Source organism: Thamnophis sirtalis, unplaced genomic scaffold (assembly GCF_051295495.1).
Source record: "Thamnophis sirtalis isolate CommonGarterSnake01/CBP01778 unplaced genomic scaffold, rThaSir2_p1.2 scaffold_6, whole genome shotgun sequence".
NCBI classification, from domain to species: domain Eukaryota; kingdom Metazoa; phylum Chordata; class Lepidosauria; order Squamata; family Natricidae; genus Thamnophis; species Thamnophis sirtalis.
The window spans coordinates 5,964,169-5,981,514 of record NW_028261386.1 but is presented as its reverse complement, the minus strand read 5'-3'; the positions used below and the strand labels follow the sequence as shown (position 1 = coordinate 5,981,514).

General features: G+C 44.0%; 1 protein-coding gene across 11 annotated transcripts in view; it reads left to right on the top strand.

Annotated features, from left to right (window-relative positions):
- The window catches only part of MSI2 (musashi RNA binding protein 2), a 655,460-nt gene that overhangs the window by 494,425 nt on the left and 143,689 nt on the right, over positions 1-17,346 (top strand). For all 11 annotated transcript variants that reach the window (XM_087717150.1, XM_087717152.1, XM_087717151.1 and 8 more), the window contains exon 8: positions 15,701-15,783. In XM_087717150.1, coding sequence (XP_087573276.1) covers positions 15,701-15,783 — 83 coding nt within the window. The remainder of the gene's footprint in view (positions 1-15,700; positions 15,784-17,346) is intronic.

The following is a 17,346-nucleotide window of genomic DNA, read 5'->3' as shown; positions in this document are numbered from 1 at the left end:
ATGGAAAAAAGGAGGAAAGGGATTTCACTAAGGTTATACATAAAACGAGGACTGATCTAATGATAACAGGCACAGCAGCCAGGCATAGAACTAACAGTAGAGATCTGGAAGTTGTGGCTGCTTTCTGCCTTTTAAGATCAACTATCAACAATAAAGATACCAGCAGTCAAGAAATATGCCAGAAACTAGCACTTGGTAGGTTAGCCGAGAAGACCTTGCAAAAGATGTTAGAAAGCATCTGTAACTGCAGAAATCCTAATTGTAGAGCCAGTGGTTTTTCCCGTGACCTTATATGGAGGTTAAAGTTCAACTTTGAAGAAGCAGGATAAGAAGAAGATTGACGCTTCTGACTTTGGGGCTGGTGAAGACTCCCAAGAATACCATAGACAACCAAGAGAACTACAAATCCTGGAGAAAAACCAGTTTCTGTAGTCATTAATAGTCAACACCGACTTAATGGTGTGTAATCAAATCAGTACTTCGCAAAGAATTGTGTAATCTTGCAATAAAAGGAATCATGAATTGTGGGTGGTCCATTAGCAAAACAAACAGAAACCCCCCCCGATACGTTATTTTTCTACTGCTAGGAACACACCAGAATTATAGCTCCTGGTACCTACATTCTATTAAGAGCTTCCTCTTTTGAATTATACATATCACTTAAATCAATAAGAGCCCAAGGAATTGCCATTCTCTAGGGCTGCTGCCAACAGGATCCTTTTTGGTGACAACAGGATATTAGGAGACTGCATTGATAAATTGCCAGGATATTACATTAGCAGCCAAATTATCATACTCCACCGAAGGAAGAAAAAGACAAACGTACGGAGGACTGATCTCCTTTTATTAATTTTTGTAAGAGACTATTTCGGCTTTTTCCAACTCTGTGTCCTCCAAAATATTCTCGCGAAGGCTATGTGGCGCACCTCGAAACCAGCACAGTGGGGAAAGCTGTTTTATAGGTAGTCCCCAACTTACTAGTTGAGACTAACACTTCAGTCCCCAAATGCTGTAGCACTGACTTGTGCCCAATTTGCATAACCTTTACTGCCAAGGTCATTAAGCGAATCACGGAGTTATTTAGTGAATCCAGCTTCCCCCGTTGAGTTTGCTTGTTGGAAGCTGGCTGGGAAAGTCACAAATCGTGATCATGTGATCTCGGGTTGCTACAACTATAATAAGTACTGTATTTTCCAGCATAGAAGATGACTTTTTAACCCCAGAAATTATTTCAAAAATCGGGGGTCGTCTTATATGCCGGGTATAAGAAAGGCCATAGCAAAAAACCAAAAGAAAATAAAAAGCAACGCCGCCAAGCAGAAAGCCACGCTGCCCCCAGCGCAGACGCCGAACTTTCAATCGTTAACCTCGGCGCTCCTCACCTGGGCACATGGATGGATGAGCGCTGGGATGGCTTAGTAAGGTCTGGCTGGCGGTCTGGAAGAGGAAGGCGCTGAGCTCAAACTACAAAAACCCAGCAGCGCGGAGGCCTTCAGCCGGCTCGTGGGCACCTGAAATTAGGGGGGCCGTCTTATATGCCCAGTCGCCTTATACGGCGGAATATACAATACACGGTAGTTGCCTAGCACCCAAATTTTAATCATGTGACCGCATGAATGGTCATGAGTTGAGGGCTACCTGTACTTCCATGTACGCAATGCATTATAGTTAGTCCTCAATTTACGACCACAATTGAACCCCAAATTTATGTTGCTAAGTGAGAAATTTGTTAAGTGAATTTCCCCCCATTATACGACTTTTCTTGCCATCTTTGTTAAGTGAACCACTGCAGTTAAGTTAGTAACACAGTTGTTACTGGTCATAAGTCACTTTTTTCAGTGCTGTTGTAACTTCGTTCACTAAGCGAATTGTTGTAAGTCAGGGACTACCTGCATGTTTCATTTACAACAACCACAAATGAGAATCCAGTTGTTTTTTTTTAAAAAAAGGCATGTTGAAACCCATTTCCTGGGTGTGTTTTTTTTTCATGGAACAAATCTAAAACTTCACGATATTTTGTGAGAAAATAAGCCTTGATTTAATATGCGCTGCAAAATCTATGTGAGTTTAGCCATTCGTAAAAACCTTTGCTGGCTCACAGAGCGGCTTTACGATTCTTTTTTTTCCCTTCCATCTGTCAGCAAGTGTTTTATTTTCTTAGTGATTGCCCATCTAGACGGTGCATGTAAGACAGCCTGCTTAGAACAATTCGCCTTCCCTGCTGAATCTGATGCTTCTCGGAGTGACAAAGCTCTGGGTATCACTTGATTTTCCCTTCTGTCCTCACCAAGTGGGAACGGTCACATGCCAAGGTTTCCTGGGGCAGCTGGTGTTATTATTATGCAGAAGCAAACGCTGACCAGAAAGAGCACACAGTCTTCTTCCTAAAAGCCATGGGATGAAATTACGCCCTACTGCTAAGCTGAGACAACCCAAAACAGAAGGACAGAACTGGAAGGGACCTTGGAGGTCTTCTAGTCCAATCCTCTACATAAGCAGGAGACCCTATACCAGGGGTCAGCAACCTGCAGCTCTGGAGCCGCATGTGGCTCTTTCATCCCTCTACTGCAGCTCCCTGTCGCCGGTCGGATCAACAATTGATAGGGCTTTTGGTTAGGACAGATGGAGGAAAAAGGATGCCGCCTAGGAGGAGACTAGGGGAACCGGACTTCTGGTTGGCTCCAGAATTGAACGGGGGGGGGGGGGTCCGGTTAGGACCTTCGTGGCTCTTTTGAGTGTTTAAGGTGGCCGATCCCTGCCCTATACCAAGGTGGACAAATGCCTACCCAATCTCTTTTTAAAAGCCTCCAGTGATGGAGTAGCCACAACTTCTGAATGCAAGCAATTCCACTGGTTAATTATACTCACTGTTGGAAATTTCTCCTTAATTCTAGGTTCTCTCCTAGATTAGTTCCCATCCATTGCTTCTTGTCTTGACTTCAGTTCCTTTGGAAAATAGGTTGGCCCCTCTCTTCTTTGTGGTAGCCCCTCAAAAATATAAAAAATGGTTCCTGGAATTGGGAATGCCTAGTTTAATGAAAAGAAAGACTAGGGGAGACATGATAGCAATGCTCCAATATCTCAGAGGTTACCACAAAGAAGAGGGAGTCAAACTATTCTCCAAGGTACCTGAGGGTAGAACAAGAAGCAATGAATGGAAACTAGTCAAGGAGAGAAGCAACCTAGAACTGAGGAGAAATTTCCTTATAGTTAGAACAATTAGTCAGTGGAACAACTTTCCTTCAAGAAGTTGTGAATGCTCCAACATTGGAAGTTTTTAAGAAGAGATTGGACAGCCATTTGTCTGAAATGGTGTAGGGTTTCTTGCCTGACGAGGGGGTTGGACTAGAAGACCTCCAAGGTCCCTTCCAACTCTGTTGGTCTGTTCTGTTCTAAATATTGGGACACTGCTCTCATGTCAGCTCTAGTCCTTCTTTTCATTAAACTAGACATACCCAAATCCAGCAACCATTCTTATAAATAAATACAATAGCAGAGTTGGAAGGGACCTTGGAGGTTTTCTAGTCCAACCCCTACCTAGGCAGGAAACCCTATACCGTTCCAGACAAATGGCTATCCAACATCTTCTTAAAGACTACCAGTGTTGGGGCATTCACAACTTCTGAAGGCAACTTCTGTTCCACTGATCGATTGTTCTAACTGTCAGGAAATTTCTCCTTAATTCCAGGTTGCTTCTCTCCTTGATTAGTTTCCACCCATTGCTTCTTGTTCTACCCTCAGGTGCCTTGGAGAATAGTTTGACTCCCTCTTCTTTGTGGCAACCCCTGAGATATTGGAAGACTGCTATCATGTCTCCCCTTGTCCTTCTTTCTATTAAACTAGACATACCCAGTTCCTGCAACTGTTCTTCATATGTTTCAGCCCCCAGTCGCCTAATCCTCTTGGTTGCTCTTCTCTGCACTCTTTCTAGAGTCTCCACATCTTTTTTTATAATATGGAAAGTAAAACTGGATGCAGTGTTCCAAAAGTGATACCAACACTTCGTGTCAAATTGATTCTATCCCTCTGTTAACCCAGCCTAGGATAAAACAAGACTTTCCAGTATAATTTTGTAGGCAAAAATTCAAAGGCCCTCTTCCTTTTTTTTTTGCATTACTTGTGCCTGTGGAAAGTTTAATGGAAAGTATGGAAACAGCGTGGGAGAAATTATTCAGCTAAGTCCATTTTTCATGTTTCTTCTCACCCCTTGCTGGGGTTGATTTTAATAGCACTGAGCTGCTGCTAAGATGCCGTGCTGGCTAGAGTCTGGGAGAGATGAAATCCATCACCTCTGGAAGGCTCCAGTTTGGTATACAGATAGTCCTCGAGTTACGACCACAATTGAGTCCAAAATTTATGTTGCTAAATGAAACATTTCTAAGTGACTTTTGCCCCATTTTACGACTTGTCTTGCCACGTTAGTTAAGTGGATCATCGCATGTGTTAAGTTAGGACACATACTTGTTAAGTGAAAAAAGTGACTCACCACACTTACAACCTCCTCACCATCACCATGGTACAGGTGGTCTTCGGCTTACAACCATTCATTTAGTGACCATTCAGACTTATAACGGCACTGAAAAAAGTGACTTCTGAACCCTTTTCACACTTAACAACTGTTGCAGCAGCCCAGTGGTGGGTTTCAAAAAAATTTTAGAACCTCTTCTGTAGGTTTGGCCTGCTTTGTGGGAGTGGCTTGCCAGCCATGTGACTGGGTGGGAGTGGCCTGTCAGCCATGTGACCGGGTGGGAGTGGCTTGCTAGCCATGTGACTGGGTGGGTGTGGCCAACTTGTAAAATGTGGTGAAACTCACTTAATAACTCTCTTGCTTAGCAACCAAAATGTTGGCTCAGAAACTCTGGCATTTGAAGCACACAAATCTTAAAGCTGTTAAGTTACAATAGCAATAGCAGTTAGACTTATATACTGCTTCATAGGGCTTTCAGCCCTCTCTAAGCGGTTTACAGAGTCAGCATATCGCCCCCAACAATCCGGGTCCTCATTTCACCCACCTCGGAAGGATGGAAGGCTGAGTCAACCCTGAGCCGGTGAGATTTGAACAGCAGAACTGCAGATAGCAGTCAGCTGAAGTGGCCTGCAGTACTGCACTCTACCCACTGTGCCACCTCGGCTCTTGCACCCCTAACCCTTTAGAAAAAAAAACCTAGGGGTGTTCAAACTTGACAGCTTTAAGACTTGTGGACTTCAACTCCCAGAATTCCTCCTCCCGCTCTTCATCTTGATGATGTGCGGACAGGCGGGAGGGGGGGGGGAGCTGGAACCGGTTCTAAACGGCACTGTAGATTTGTGGAACCTCTTCTATAGAAGAGGTTAGAACTGGCAGGAACCCACCCCTGCAGCAGCCCCATGGTCCCCTGATCAGACTTCAGACTCTTGGCAACAGCAGTGCATGTATGACGGTTGCAGGGTTCCCAGGATCCCCTTTTGTGATCTTCTCACAAGCAAAGTCAGTGGGGAAACCCAGATTCACTTAACAACCTTCATTGCAGTGATTCACTTAACCACTGTGGCAAGTAAGTTAGTAAAATGGGACAACAACTATCTTACTTAACAACAGAAATTTCGGACTCAATGGTTGGTCCTAGCTCAACCAATACCTATATTTTTAATAGTTGCAGCATGCCAGGGTCATTTGATCACCTTCCCAACCAACCTCTGGCAGAGTCAAAAGGGGAAGCTGGATTTGCTTCATTTCCGGGCGATTCATTTAAACAGCTGCAGGGATTCGCTTTAGAACAGTGGCAAAATACAGTAAAACCTGGTGTGCTTTGCTTAGCAATGAAAATTCTGGTCCCAGTTACAGTTGTAAGTCAAGGACTACCTGGGTCCCATATTGCCATCGGTCTCTTTTAAAAAACGTCGCATTTCTTTTCTAAGTTTTAAACATTTGAAGCAGGGAAAAGGGAGGTCCTGTGAATGGACCACCATTGTCTCCCACGCGGGTTTGCTTGTATTCACAGAGTGAAACAACACTGGATGTCGTTCAGTCACTGGCGGCGCATAAATCTCGGACCCTTCACCCCGGTATTGCATGGCTGTAGTGTCATCAGATCCATATTTCAGTTAACCTAACACAGGGTCTCTTCAGCAGCAAACAGCAAGCATGAAATATAGCTTGGAGGAGGGAAGCAGAGAGTGGGGGGTAGGGGAAGCCCACCAAAATGGCAGCCTGCAGAAGCATAATTTTTTTGCAAGCTATCAGGGCTTGGCACTTCTGTCACGCCTTGTTAATTTTATTTATAGCGTCTACCAATTTTGGTACTGTTTTAATCATGTACACTACAATCCTGTATACTCCTCCTGTCGGGGGCTGCTGACAAATAGGTGCAGAGACGGGCATGAATGTATGTGTATGCCCGGGGCAAATGGCCTGACTTACTTGGGCAACTTTCTCGGATGTCGAGGGCAAATTCAGAAAGGTCGGTTTTAGGTTCAGACGGAGAAGTGATGCGGGGTGCGTAATCCAGGAAGAAAAACACTCTGAAGTCAGAAATCTTAAACGATGAAAGAGGGCAGTGATGGCGAATCTATGGCACACGTGCCATAAGTGGCACCCAGAGCCCTCTCTGTGGGCACCCAAGCCATCACCTCAGCCCTGCCGTGCATGCACATGCGCCTCCCATCAGCCAGCTGGTTTTCAGGTCTCTGCTGCGCATGCACGGGGAAGGGGGCAGAGCGCATGCGGGAGACGTGCGCGCATACGCAGGGAACATAGCACACACAGAAGGGTCATAAATGCATTCAAGGGGTCAGGGTGCACACGGGGAGGGGGCATGGGTGGGGATGGAGTGCATGCAGGTGGAGGGGTGTTGCGCCGCATTGCACTCTGCTGAAAAGGTTAGCCATCACTGAAAATAGGGTATGGTTATGGAAATGGGCAGTATTTACTTTCTTTATATATAAAATAGAAAGTTGAGATTATCTATAATCTTGTTATGTAACTTACTGCACTGAAAACAGTTGGACGCTGCTTCTTTTTAAAATTCCACTTTGCATTATCCCCTTTCCCCTCCCCCCATCGTCTTTATTTTCATTTGTATTTTATATTAAGGGAAAAATAATTAAAAGAAGGGAAGGAAGGAGGGAGGGAAGGAAGGAAATAAATAAAGAAAAAGAGAAGAAACAGAAAGTAAGGAAGAGAGAGCGAAAGAAGGAAGGAAGGAAAGAGAGAAAGAAAGAAAGAAAGAAAGAAAGAAATGTATGTTCTGATTTTCTTGAAACTGTAGCAAACTTTGCATCGTAGCCTTTTCTTCAGCCAAGGGGTTGGTTTCACTCTGCTGGCCATGGAGGATGGGAGCTGTAGTTCTGCCCCTAGGGTAGATAGAGGGTTCTGCTCAGGAGCGCTGCCTATTTGTACAGCCTGGGGTGATGGGTGTTAGCATCTGTCTTGCCCACTTCTCTGTGTGAAAAGACTGGATTTCATAAGTCTGCTTGAAAGATCCAAGCTGTTCGATTTCCAAAAGTATTTTTATTTGCATTCCTTTTTTTCCTTGTCTTTGAAATGTGGACCCACACTCCAGTCATTCAGTTTGGATGATCACCTTTTAGGGGAAATTCTCCATTCTGGTTGTGCCCCCTTTATTTCACTGTTTTTCCTCCCTCCCCTCTCCAAATTCATCTGAATAAAGGGAGGGGGGGAACAGCCTGTTTGACTCTGTTAAATGCCCTTATCTCTTAAATAGAGCTTGTTAGTGCCCAATAATAACCTTCATTCAAGAGGACGCAGTATAATTCCATTTTAAAAAATGCACACTCCTTGACAACCAGATTCCCACTTATCTCACCCTTTTAAACCAGCTCTGTTGTTTTGCGTTAATTTTTCCTAAATGTTTTTGGAAACGGGTGTTTTTTGTTGTTGTTGTTGAATCTTTGTACCACCCATAAAAAGTAATTGTCTGCTTAATCCAAAATTGCTTTAAGACTTGAGGTTATTTAAAAATGGTGCATATTCATTATCTTAACTAATGAAGTATGGAGAAGAAATTCCTTCCTTCCTTCCTTCCTTCCTTCCTTCCTTCCTTCCTTCCTTCCTTCCTTCCTTCCTTCCTTCCTTCCTTCCTTCCTTCCTTCCTCTGTCCCTCTCTCCCCTCCACTTCTCTCCTCTCTTTTCCATATGCTTTTTCTCCTCTCCTCTCCCTTCCCTCCTCTCCTCTCCCTCTTCTCCCCTCCTCTTCCTCTTCTCCCCTCCCTCCTCTCCTCTCTTTTCCAAGAGCTTTCTCTCTTCTCCCTCCTCTCCTCTCCCTCTTCTCTCTCCCTCCTCTCCTCCTCTCCCCTCCCTCCCCTCCTCTCCCTCCTCGCCTCTCCCTCTTCTCCCCTCCCTCATCTCCTCTCTTTTCCATGTGCTTTCTCTCCTCTCTCTCCTCTCCCTTCCCTCCTCGCCTCTCCCTCTTCTCCCCTCCCTCCTCTCTTTCCCGCATGCTTTTTCTCCCCTCTTTCCTCTCCCTTCCCTCCTCTCCCTCTTCTCCTCTCCTCTCCCCTCCCTCCTCTCCTCTCTTTTCCACATGCTTCTTTTTCTCTCTTCCCCTCCCCATCTCTCCTCTCCTGTCTTTTCCATGTACTTCTATTTGAGAGGAACTGGACAATTTTTTTCTCTCCGCTTTTCTTGTTGACTAACTAATAATGCTTCCGTTTCTCTATAGAAAAACCTTCCAATGAACAAGCAGGCTTTGTTGGCAATTATTCCTCATATTTTGGATATCGGAGATGTACAAGACTTTAAATTAGCCGATCCTGATCACAATTTTTTTTTAAAAAAAGATCTGCATTTCCAGCGGACTCTCTCTTTTGTATGCCGATGGTTAAGTGACTAGACCAGTGTTTTTCAACCTTGTCAACTTGAAGATGTCTGGACTTCAACTCCCAGAATTCCTCAGCCAGCGAATGCTGGCTGAGGAATTCTGGGAATTGAAGTCCAGACATCTTCAAGTTGACAAGGTTGAGAAACACTGGACTAGACTACCAGGACATTCTCCAAGAGGACAATATCATGCCAAGTTACTGCTTGTAACCTTTCAGTCCCCACTGCTTCCTTTGCGCTAATCTGAGAACTAAACATTTCTTTACTCGGGGATAAACCATCTTTGAGAACAATCAAGTAACAGCAGCTCATACAAGCATGATTGTGAATGAGTACCCTCCACAGGCAAAACTCAGGGAAGAGTCTTCTAGGAGGTGCAGAGACCAAAACCAAGAGCTGTCCCTGATTAAATAGGAAGAGCTAGAGAGGAAACCCATCTTCCATTTTACTTGAAACTGGAATGATTCAGACAAACCCGTGGATTTATTTATTCCAAGGGGAATTCTAAATCCTATTTTTGAGAGTTAACTTGCCATCCTAGTTTCTTCTTAAGTGAAACATTTTCTGCTTCCTCTTCTAAGAACGTAGCAGAGGAGAAATGCCCAGGCCAGGAATGTCCAAACTTGGGAACTTTTAAGACTTGTGGACTTCAACTCCCAGAATTCCCCAGCCTGCTGGCTGGGGAATTCTGGGAGTTGAAGTCCACAAGTCTTAAAAGTTCCCACGTTTGGACACTCCTGGCCTAGGGAGATTCTCAGTCATCCGGTCAAAAAGCAAATGGGCTTTCTTGCGAGCAGGGGTGAAATTCAGCAGGTTCTGACAGGTTCTGGAGAACCGGTAGCGGAAAGTTTGAGTTTGGAGAACCAGCAAATACCACCCCTGGCTGGCCCCAGATTTTGCAGTATCCTCCCCCTGGCATGCCCACCAAGCCACGCCCGCCAAGCCACGCCCACAGAACCGGTAGTTAAAAAAAATGAATTTCACCACTGGGGGAGGGGGGAGTGTCCCCTTGAAAACATTTCGCTTCTCATCCAAGAAGCTTCTTCAGTTCTGAGTTCTTCTTCTGGAGATTTTTAAGAAAAGACTGGACAGCCACCTATCTGAAATCGTATAGTTTCTCCTGCTAGAGTAGACGGTTGGACTAGAAGACCTCTAAGGTCCCTTCTGTCTCTATTCTGCTTGATTGATTGATGACGCTTCTTCAGTTCTGAGTTCTTCAGAACTAAAGAAGCTTTTTGGATGAGAAGTGAAACATTTTCAAGGTGGGGGGGGGGGAAACCCCAAAGCCCAAGTTGCCTTTTCAACAGCACCTTTGGGATAGCAGAGAAGATAAAGTGATTTTCGGTTGTTAAATCACCTTTGAACGTGATTGTTATCTGGCTTTTGAACAAGAGTGCTGGAGGAATATTTTGCAGGCCTGAAGCAACACAGAATTTGGAGAACATGAACATTGGTGGTGGTGAAGTGTCTGGTTTGGTTGGCAAGATTGCTGCTGTTCTCCGAGAAATCCCTCTTTGTTTGCCTTACTGGCAAACGAAGGAAGGGGGGGAGGGGTCAAAACTGAAACCCTCTGCTGCATTATTTGCTAATGAGTTCCTAATGATGAAGATGTTTCTGGCAATCAAGCAATTAATGACTTGCAGAAGTGGACTTCCTAAACTTGGGCAAAAAAAAAAAAAATCTGGGTCCCTGTGGTGTGCAGTACTAATCATACCCGTAATGACTTAATACTGCCCCCAAATTTCAGGCATGTCATAGTTAGTCAACTGAAACCAAGGCATCCATCTGGAAACAAAAGTGGACAATTAGGGAGCAATTAAACAGAGTGGCTGAGAGAGTAAAGACAGACAGCCAGCTGAGAAAAAGGAAGATGGTACGCTTAGAAATGGATGGATGGATGGATGGATAGATGATAGATAGATAGATAGATAGATAGATAGATAGATAGATAGATGATAGATAGATAGATAGATAGATAGATAGATAGATAGATAGATAGATAGATAGATAGATAATGATAGATGATAGATGATAGATAGATAGATAGATAGATAGATAGATAGATAGATAGATGATAGATAGAATGAATGAATGAATGAATGAATGAATGAATGAATGAATGAATGAATGAATGAATGAATCAATAGCAATAGCAGTTAGATTTATATACCGCTTCATAGGGCTTTCAGCCCTCTCTAAGCGGTTTACAGAGTCAGCATATTGCCCCCAACAACAATCTGGGTCCTCATTTTACCCACCTCGGAAGGATGGAAGGCTGAGTCAACCCTGAGCCGGTGAGATTTGAACAGCCGAACTGCAGAACTGCAGTCAGCTGAAGTAGCCTGCAGTGCTGCATTTAACCACTGCGCCACCTCGGCTCTTATGAATGAATGAATGAATGAATGAATGAATGAATGAATGAATTCTTTATTGGTCAAGTGTGATTGGACACACAAGGAATTTGTCTTCAGTGCATATGCTCCCAGTGTACATAAAAGATACATTCATCACCAATCATAAGGTACAACACTTAATGATAGTCATAGGGTACAAATAAGCAATCAAATCATACTAGAAAAGAATCAATATAAATCGTAAGGATACAAGCCACAAAGTTACAGTCATACAGCCATAAGTGGGAGGAGATGGGTGATAGGAACAATGAAAAGATTAATAGTAATAGTAATGCAGACTTAGTAAATAGTTTGACAGTGTTGAGAGAATTATTTGTTTAGCAGAGTGATGGAAAACTGTTCTTGTGTAGTTATTCCGGTGTGCAGTACTCTATAGCGTCGTTTTGAGGGTAGGAGTTGAAACAATTTATGTTCAGAATGTGAGGGGTGTGTAAATATATTCACGGCCCACGTTTTGACTCGTGCAGTATACAGGTCCTCAATGGAAGGCAGGTTGGTAGTAATTGTTTTTTTCAATAGCAACAGCATTTAGACTTATATACCACTTTATAGCGCTTTTCATTCCTCTCTAAACGATTTATAGAGTCAGCCTATGGCCCCCACCAATCTGGGTCCTCACTTTACCAACCTTGGAAGGCTGAATTAACCTTGAGCTGGTCAGGATCGAACAGCTGGCAGTGAGCAAAGTCAGCCTGCAATACTGCATTCTAACCACTGCGCCACCACGGCTCTTTTAGAGGAGAGCTATTGAGATCAGCATCCTATAGTGGTGCGATCCATTTTTTGGTGTGATGATGATGTCCATTCAGTTGAGTTTCACTTTGGCGATTCTATGGGTTAGATTTGTCCAGATCTTCCAATCTTGCACTGCTTCTTTGAATTTTTCTAGGCTGTGGCAGGGGTCAGCTTTAATGATGGCCAGCCGCTGTGTTCTTTGGTTGTTGTCCAATTCAGACAGGAAGGTCAACCAACATAAACCGTGGGCAGAGAGGAAGAGAATGGAATCCACAAACTATCATCAAAGGACAATTGAAGTTAGAAAGCAAAAACTTCAGAAGTTGCTTGAAATTTACCTAAAATATCTGCTCGGGCTGTGCTGTGTTTTGGGTTTAGAGGCAGCAAAGGTGTTTCGGATGTCAGCCTCTGTTTTGCTTGTTACGCTTGCTTGCTATCGGCTGCCATAGGAACGGGAGGGTGCATAGTATTGGGGAAGGGAATTATATTGTACGGGAGGAGTCTTGTTCTCACCATCTTCTGTACATGCTGGTGGGTGATGTTTGGACTTGGTCAAGGACTTTCCCACCAGGTGCTAAGGAGGAGGAATCTGAGGCAGGGGTGAAACCCAGCAGGTTCTGGCAGGTTCTGGAGAATCGGTTGCGGAAATTTTGAGTAGTTCGGAGAACCGACAAATGCCACCTCTGGCTGGCCCCAGAATGGGGTGGGGATGGATATTTTGCAATATTCTTCCACTGCCACGTCCACCAAGCCACACCACGCCCACCAAGCCACACTTATAGAACCGGTAGTAAAAAAAAATTGAATTTCACCACTGATCTGAGGCCAAATGACCCTTGGACTGTGACCTGATTCGACCATGTAATGGATTGCATGGGCAGAGGAAAGGAAACTTTACTTTTAACTAGGGGAAAACCCAAAAGGGTGGGGGGGGGGTTAGAGTCGAGTTTACCCCAGATGTGCCAATATGACATGCCTAATAAATCTGTACTTTGAGGAACATGCCTGCCTTGGAGTTTTGATTCCATTGGGTGTGTTGCTTGAAACCCTGACAAACTGTGGCAAGAAAAGTCGTAAAATTGTGCAAAATTCACTTAGCCTATGCCTCCCTTTAGCAGTATAAATTTTGGGCTCAGTTCTGGTTGTAAGTCGAGGGCTACCTACACAAACATCCAGCTCATCAAAGGAAAACTAACAGAGGCCCGGCAGCCACCTTCACCCCAAATCCGGGAGCAGAGCCAGTTTTCAGAGGATTGGGGAACAGCTGCTGGGTGGGAGCTGTACGGATTTCCAGAGGGACGCTATTCCAGAAGTCGGCCACGACGACAGAGATGTCTCTGTTGATCATGCAAGACTGGCTGACATTGGGCCACGTTGCGTAATCCAAGTCACATCTCCCAACTGGGTCTCCGTGCGCCATTGAACCTTGTTTATGCTCTTTTCTTCCGCAGTTGGCCCTAGACATGTCTGAATGTCTGAAGCTGACTAGGTCCCGCTCCGTTCGCCTGGGGGAGGTGGGGGGAGAGAGACACATCATGGTTTATGAATTTGGAAGGTATAAATTCGCGTCGCTCGGTGGATGCTCTCCATTTGTAATCCTGCTCGCCGGCTTTGATGTCTGCGAGGTGCTCCTCTGCTCCGTGCAGATGGTTGGTGTACACAAGTGCAAATGATGTGGATCACATCACCATTGACGAAATGTTAATTTCCCGAGCCTGCAGTTGCCGCGCAGAGCAAAGGTTTTTGGCGTCTGCCGAGGGTAGAATTCCTTCCCTGTTAATAGCTGCCAGATCTCTGCGGTCTATTTTGGGAATCGGATTCTGTGCAATCGGTTTACTCACTAGAGCCGTCACTTTATTTTAATGGATTTCTATATTTATTCATCCGTTGAGCAGGTGCCAGAAACGTGACAGTCAATTCCCCCATCCCAGAGAAGATGTGTGATAATCATTAAACTACATGGGGGCTTGCTGTTAAAAAAAAAAAAAACAAGGAAGGAAGAAAAGAAATCAGTTCAGGTTTTGCCCAGAAGAGTTGAAAAACTAGACAGGAAAATATAGCGTATAGCTAAAGGGCAGACAGCAGGCATCAAATGGTCTTAATGTGGGCCCAAATCAGAAGCTCGTTTGAAGCTGCCCGTGCCGAACAGATGAGAGGCCTGCAATGCTCCCAGATCCTTCAAGGCCTCCGGATATCCTGATGAGGTATTAGAGGAAGTAATTCAGGAAGAAAGAGACAAATAACCACCTCTGGATCTTGGCTGACCTCATACAGCCGCTGCAACAGCTAGAGCACTTAGATCCAAAAAAGCGTTGATAATAATACCGACCGTTTTCCAGGCAAAGCAATGTGGGTTTCTTTTTAACCCTTCTCAACTGTGGCCAAGTTCCTTTGATGCTGTCTTCTTTTATCGTGGGCTTGCTCAGAGCTCCCTCCAGTGCATTTGCAAAAAAAAAAAAAAAAAAAGCTTGCGAAGTTCACCCCTTTTCCTGGCAGTAGGCAGTGGATTGCCCCAGGGTTTCTCAAGTTGGAAGACGTGTGGACTTCAACTTCCAGAATTCCCCTCCCAGAAATTCCCCTCCCAGAATTCTGGGAGTTGAAGTCCACACGTCTTCCAACTGCCAAGCTTGAGAAACATTGGATTAGTCAATTAATTTTTGAGTATGGCCATTAGACCCAGGGGTGGGCTGCCACGGGTTCGCCTTTCTTTTTCCACAGTCGCTCAACTTCAATTTGCAAGTCCCGGTACTTTGTGATTTTTTCTTGCTGTTTATCTTCAATTCGTGCATCACCAGGTATTGCAATGTCAACGAACCATACTTTTTTCTTTTCAACTATTGTTATGTCAGGTGTGTTGTGGGCCAAGTGCCTGTCAGTCTGAATTCTGAAGTCCCACAAGATCTTGACTTTGGTACCAGTGGTTTTTGCTGTATTCAAATCTAAACTTTTGGCACACTTTCCAGTGAATGATCTTAGCAACTCAGTCATGGCGTTGTGGGTAGTCAGTTTGTGAAATTTTGCTGCATCCACTGATCAAGTGGTCGACTGTCTCGTCTTTCTCATTACCGAGGCGACATTTGCTATTGGTGATAACATGCTGAATTTTTGCTTTCATGTAATTTGTGGCTAAGGCTTGTTCTTGAGCTACCAAAATAAAGCCTTCTGTTTCTTTTTTCAGTGCTCCTGAACTTAACCAGTTCCAAGTTAGCTTTTGGTCAGCTTTGCCTTCAATACTTTTCAAGTATTGGCTATGCATAGCTTTGATTTTCCAATTTGCAGCTTGCTTCTCAATTATTTCTTTCTTGTATTCAGCTTTCGACTTAGTTGACTTCAGAAGGCCTCCTTTATTTTTATTTTTATTTTATTTTTATTATTTATATATGGTTAATCACAGCCTTTGGGGCTGGTTGGTAGCTCAACAGCTCGAATCCTAACCAAGGACCTAGGAACTGTTAAGGTAACATTGAAGGATATAAGCTGTTCCAAGTAGGGTGGGTTTTTTGTAGATAATATAGTATAATTTTGTAGATAATAATGTATTATTATTATTATTATTATTATTATTATTATTATGCAATTGTATCACAGCGGCCAGTTGTTTCACCGGATTTGGCATTGGTTACTAGTCGGGCCCCGACTAACCAATTATTATTATTATTATTATTATTATTATTATTATTATTATTATTATTATTATTATTTTAAATGCTTTCTCTTTCTGTCTTTTCACTAGGATTTGGCTTTGTAACTTTTGAGAATGAAGACGTGGTGGAAAAAGTCTGCGAAATTCATTTTCATGAAATCAATAATAAAATGGTAAGTTTTCCCAATGGGAGCTTCTAATTTTTGAGAAAATGGGGGCCTTTTTTAAAAAATATCACTGGCCGCTCGGAGTTGCTCTTGAGAGGATGTTTTAGGTTGTGAACCAACCCTGTCAAGCCTGCTTTCACCCACCGATACTTCGTCTATAGAGCTGTGCTTTAGGCCTCTGCTTTCCCTATTTTTTGGAGCCCGTCCCTCACAAGCTACTGCCCCTTTTCAGCCTGCAGAAGGGTATCAAAATACTAAAGTACCTTTTCAGTGACCTTTCTAGCGTATGCGCAGATGCGATAGGTTCTCTCACGTGCTTCCACAACTGCCGGTACAGATCATCCTTGTTGCCAATGAATGTGCTTTGAATGGCAGCTATTCTTTAACAAAATGCAAAGGGATATAAATAGCACCAGATTACAATATTTTTCAGAGTATAAGACGCACCGGACTATAAGATGCACCAAGATTTTGAAGAGGCAAATTTTTAAAAAAAGGTTTTGCATTCTGCGGACCTCCCAAAAATGGCCAATGTTTTGCAAAAATTGGCCCTCCCCCCCTCAAAAAAAGGCATGAATAGCCTTTAGGAGGCTTGTAGAGTGCTCCTAGGGAGTGTCCCCCCCCCAAAATGAGAAAAAAAACAGCTCGGGTTTTTTGTGAAAATGGGCCCATTTTTTGTCAAAAAAAGAGCACGCATAGCCTTTAGTGCTCCTGGAGGGCTGGGGGGGGGCAGAAATTGAACAAAAAACAGCCCGTTTTTCATTCATTTTTGCCCTCCCCAGCCCCCAAGATCACTCTGAAAGCCTCTTAAAAGCTTTGCATTGCCATTTTGGTGAAAGGGGCAGGGATTTGGGAGGCCAAAAATGATGTATTCAGTGTATAAGACGCACCCAGTTTTTCAGCCTCTTTTTTGAGAGAAAAAAGGTGCGTCTTATACTCCGAAAAATACAGTAAGCATTTATTTGAGGTGGGTGAAGATTTCAAACAAAAACGGCTGAAGTCTCAGAAAGCCAACATCTCGTGCTTCAGAGGCGTATCTAAGGGAGGTTGACTCTTGGGAAGGCGTGTAGTGCAAGTGATGGAGCCCTCACATAATCGACTGACAGCCTCAGGTTCATTTTCTCACCTCTCTGGCTTAAAGGGAAAACAAAGATGGAGTCCAAAAACCCAAAGTTGTTACATTAACATTAGGCGGTCTCATAGTTGGATATGGTGTGAGAAGGCCTGCTAATACAATGTACATCAATGTTTCTCAGCCTTGACTAGGGAATTCTGGGAGTTAAAGTCCACACATCTTAAAGTGGCCAAAGTTGAGAAACACAGATGTGCAGTACGGTTAAGTGGAACAAAACTGACATGAAATATAAAACTGATATTTGTAGCTCAGGGTTGAAATGAGGGGTCGTTGGGGCTCTCTGCGCTTGCTTGTTTTCTTGCAGGCATTTCATTCGCCAAACTAGGTAACGTCATCAGTGCTAAACTATTCTCTAAAGCAGGGGTCAGCAAACTGCGGCTCCGGAGCCGCATGTGGCTCTTTCCTCCCTCTGCTGTGGCTCCGTCACCGGTCAG